The sequence below is a fragment of the Dendroctonus ponderosae genome, unplaced genomic scaffold (genome assembly GCF_020466585.1).
Source record: "Dendroctonus ponderosae isolate FM_Combo_2020 unplaced genomic scaffold, Dpon_F_20191213v2 Dpon_F_20191213_7, whole genome shotgun sequence".
Classification (NCBI taxonomy): Eukaryota; Metazoa; Arthropoda; class Insecta; order Coleoptera; family Curculionidae; genus Dendroctonus; species Dendroctonus ponderosae.
In genome coordinates, this window is record NW_026018916.1 from 528,253 (window position 1) to 529,428 (window position 1,176).

Below are 1,176 nucleotides of genomic sequence, written 5' to 3' on the forward strand. Positions count from 1 at the left end.
TAGCGAACATGCAAGTTGTGGGTCGAAAATAAGGAAGATATCGTCCGTTGAAGATTGCAACCGCTCAAAAACCGTTCAAAATAGGCAGAAAATGTGGATTATTTGGGAACTGGAAAGTTCCCGGTGTCTTTTAATTAGCGCGGTGCATTCATTGTTGTTTTTTTTTCCTTTTTTCGAGACTCCGCAGATTAATTGCACAGTTTGATCATTTCCAGTTTAGAAGAGCGACTGTTCAAAATTCGCAAACAGGCGCGTTGGAAACCGCGCAATACAGAATCAGCAAATCCGCCTGGCTGAAGAACGAAGAGCACAAACATATCGCGGATGTGGCCCGAAGAGTGGAAGACATGACCGGACTTTCCATGGAAACGGCCGAAGAACTGCAAGTGGTCAACTATGGAATTGGAGGGCATTATGAGCCGCACTTTGACTTTGCCCGAGTAAGTTGCTTCAGCTAACTGTTTTCCTTAAGTAAAACTCCCAATTTCTAGAAAGAGGAAACCAACGCTTTCCAAAACTTGGGCACTGGAAACCGAATAGCCACAGTGTTGTTTTACGTAAGTTCTTCGTTTGAAGGCTTCTGAGAGATTTCTAAACGAAAAGTTCTAGATGAGTGACGTGGTGCAAGGCGGAGCGACAGTTTTCCCAATGGCCAGAACGGCCCTCTGGCCGAAGAAAGGGACAGCAGCCTTTTGGTTCAATTTGTTTCCCAGTGGAGATGGAGATAAACGCACTAGACACGCCGCATGCCCAGTTTTGGCAGGCTCAAAATGGGGTAAAAACCACTCAATTTTCCATGTTCAAACAAAAATCTGACTAATTTCAGTGTCGAATAAATGGATTCATGAGCGCGAGCAAGAGTTCCGCAGGCCGTGCACGACTGAGCGCCCGCCTGAACATCTAACAGCCTAAAAATCACAGAAGCAATGGAAAATTTATTTAAAAAATTCGTGAAAATGGTTCTAATTTGCGCTGCTGCTAAGTGAATTTCAGGAATATTGGCCAGCAGAGGTCGATATCAGGGCCAGAACTACAAAAAAGTTACTCTCTAAAACAGTAAACCAGCGTGTATTAAATAGGCGATTTTTGTTTAATAACCATATATTAAGTATACATGAATCTCCATATTTTATAGACATATTTTGTATATAATGAAATTAAATTAATATAATTTGA

The 1,176-nt window shown here is 41.9% G+C and overlaps 1 protein-coding gene across 4 annotated transcripts in view; it reads left to right on the forward strand.

Annotated features, from left to right (window-relative positions):
• Nucleotides 1–1,176, forward strand: part of LOC109539810 (prolyl 4-hydroxylase subunit alpha-1) — a 117,734-nt gene extending 116,558 nt beyond the window's left edge. For all 4 annotated transcript variants that reach the window (XM_048668391.1, XM_048668390.1, XM_048668389.1 and 1 more), the window contains exons 8-11: nt 216–440; nt 492–557; nt 610–775; nt 827–1,176. In XM_048668391.1, the coding sequence (XP_048524348.1) occupies nt 216–440; nt 492–557; nt 610–775; nt 827–912 (543 nt within the window). In that variant the 3' untranslated portion in view covers nt 913–1,176. The remainder of the gene's footprint in view (nt 1–215; nt 441–491; nt 558–609; nt 776–826) is intronic.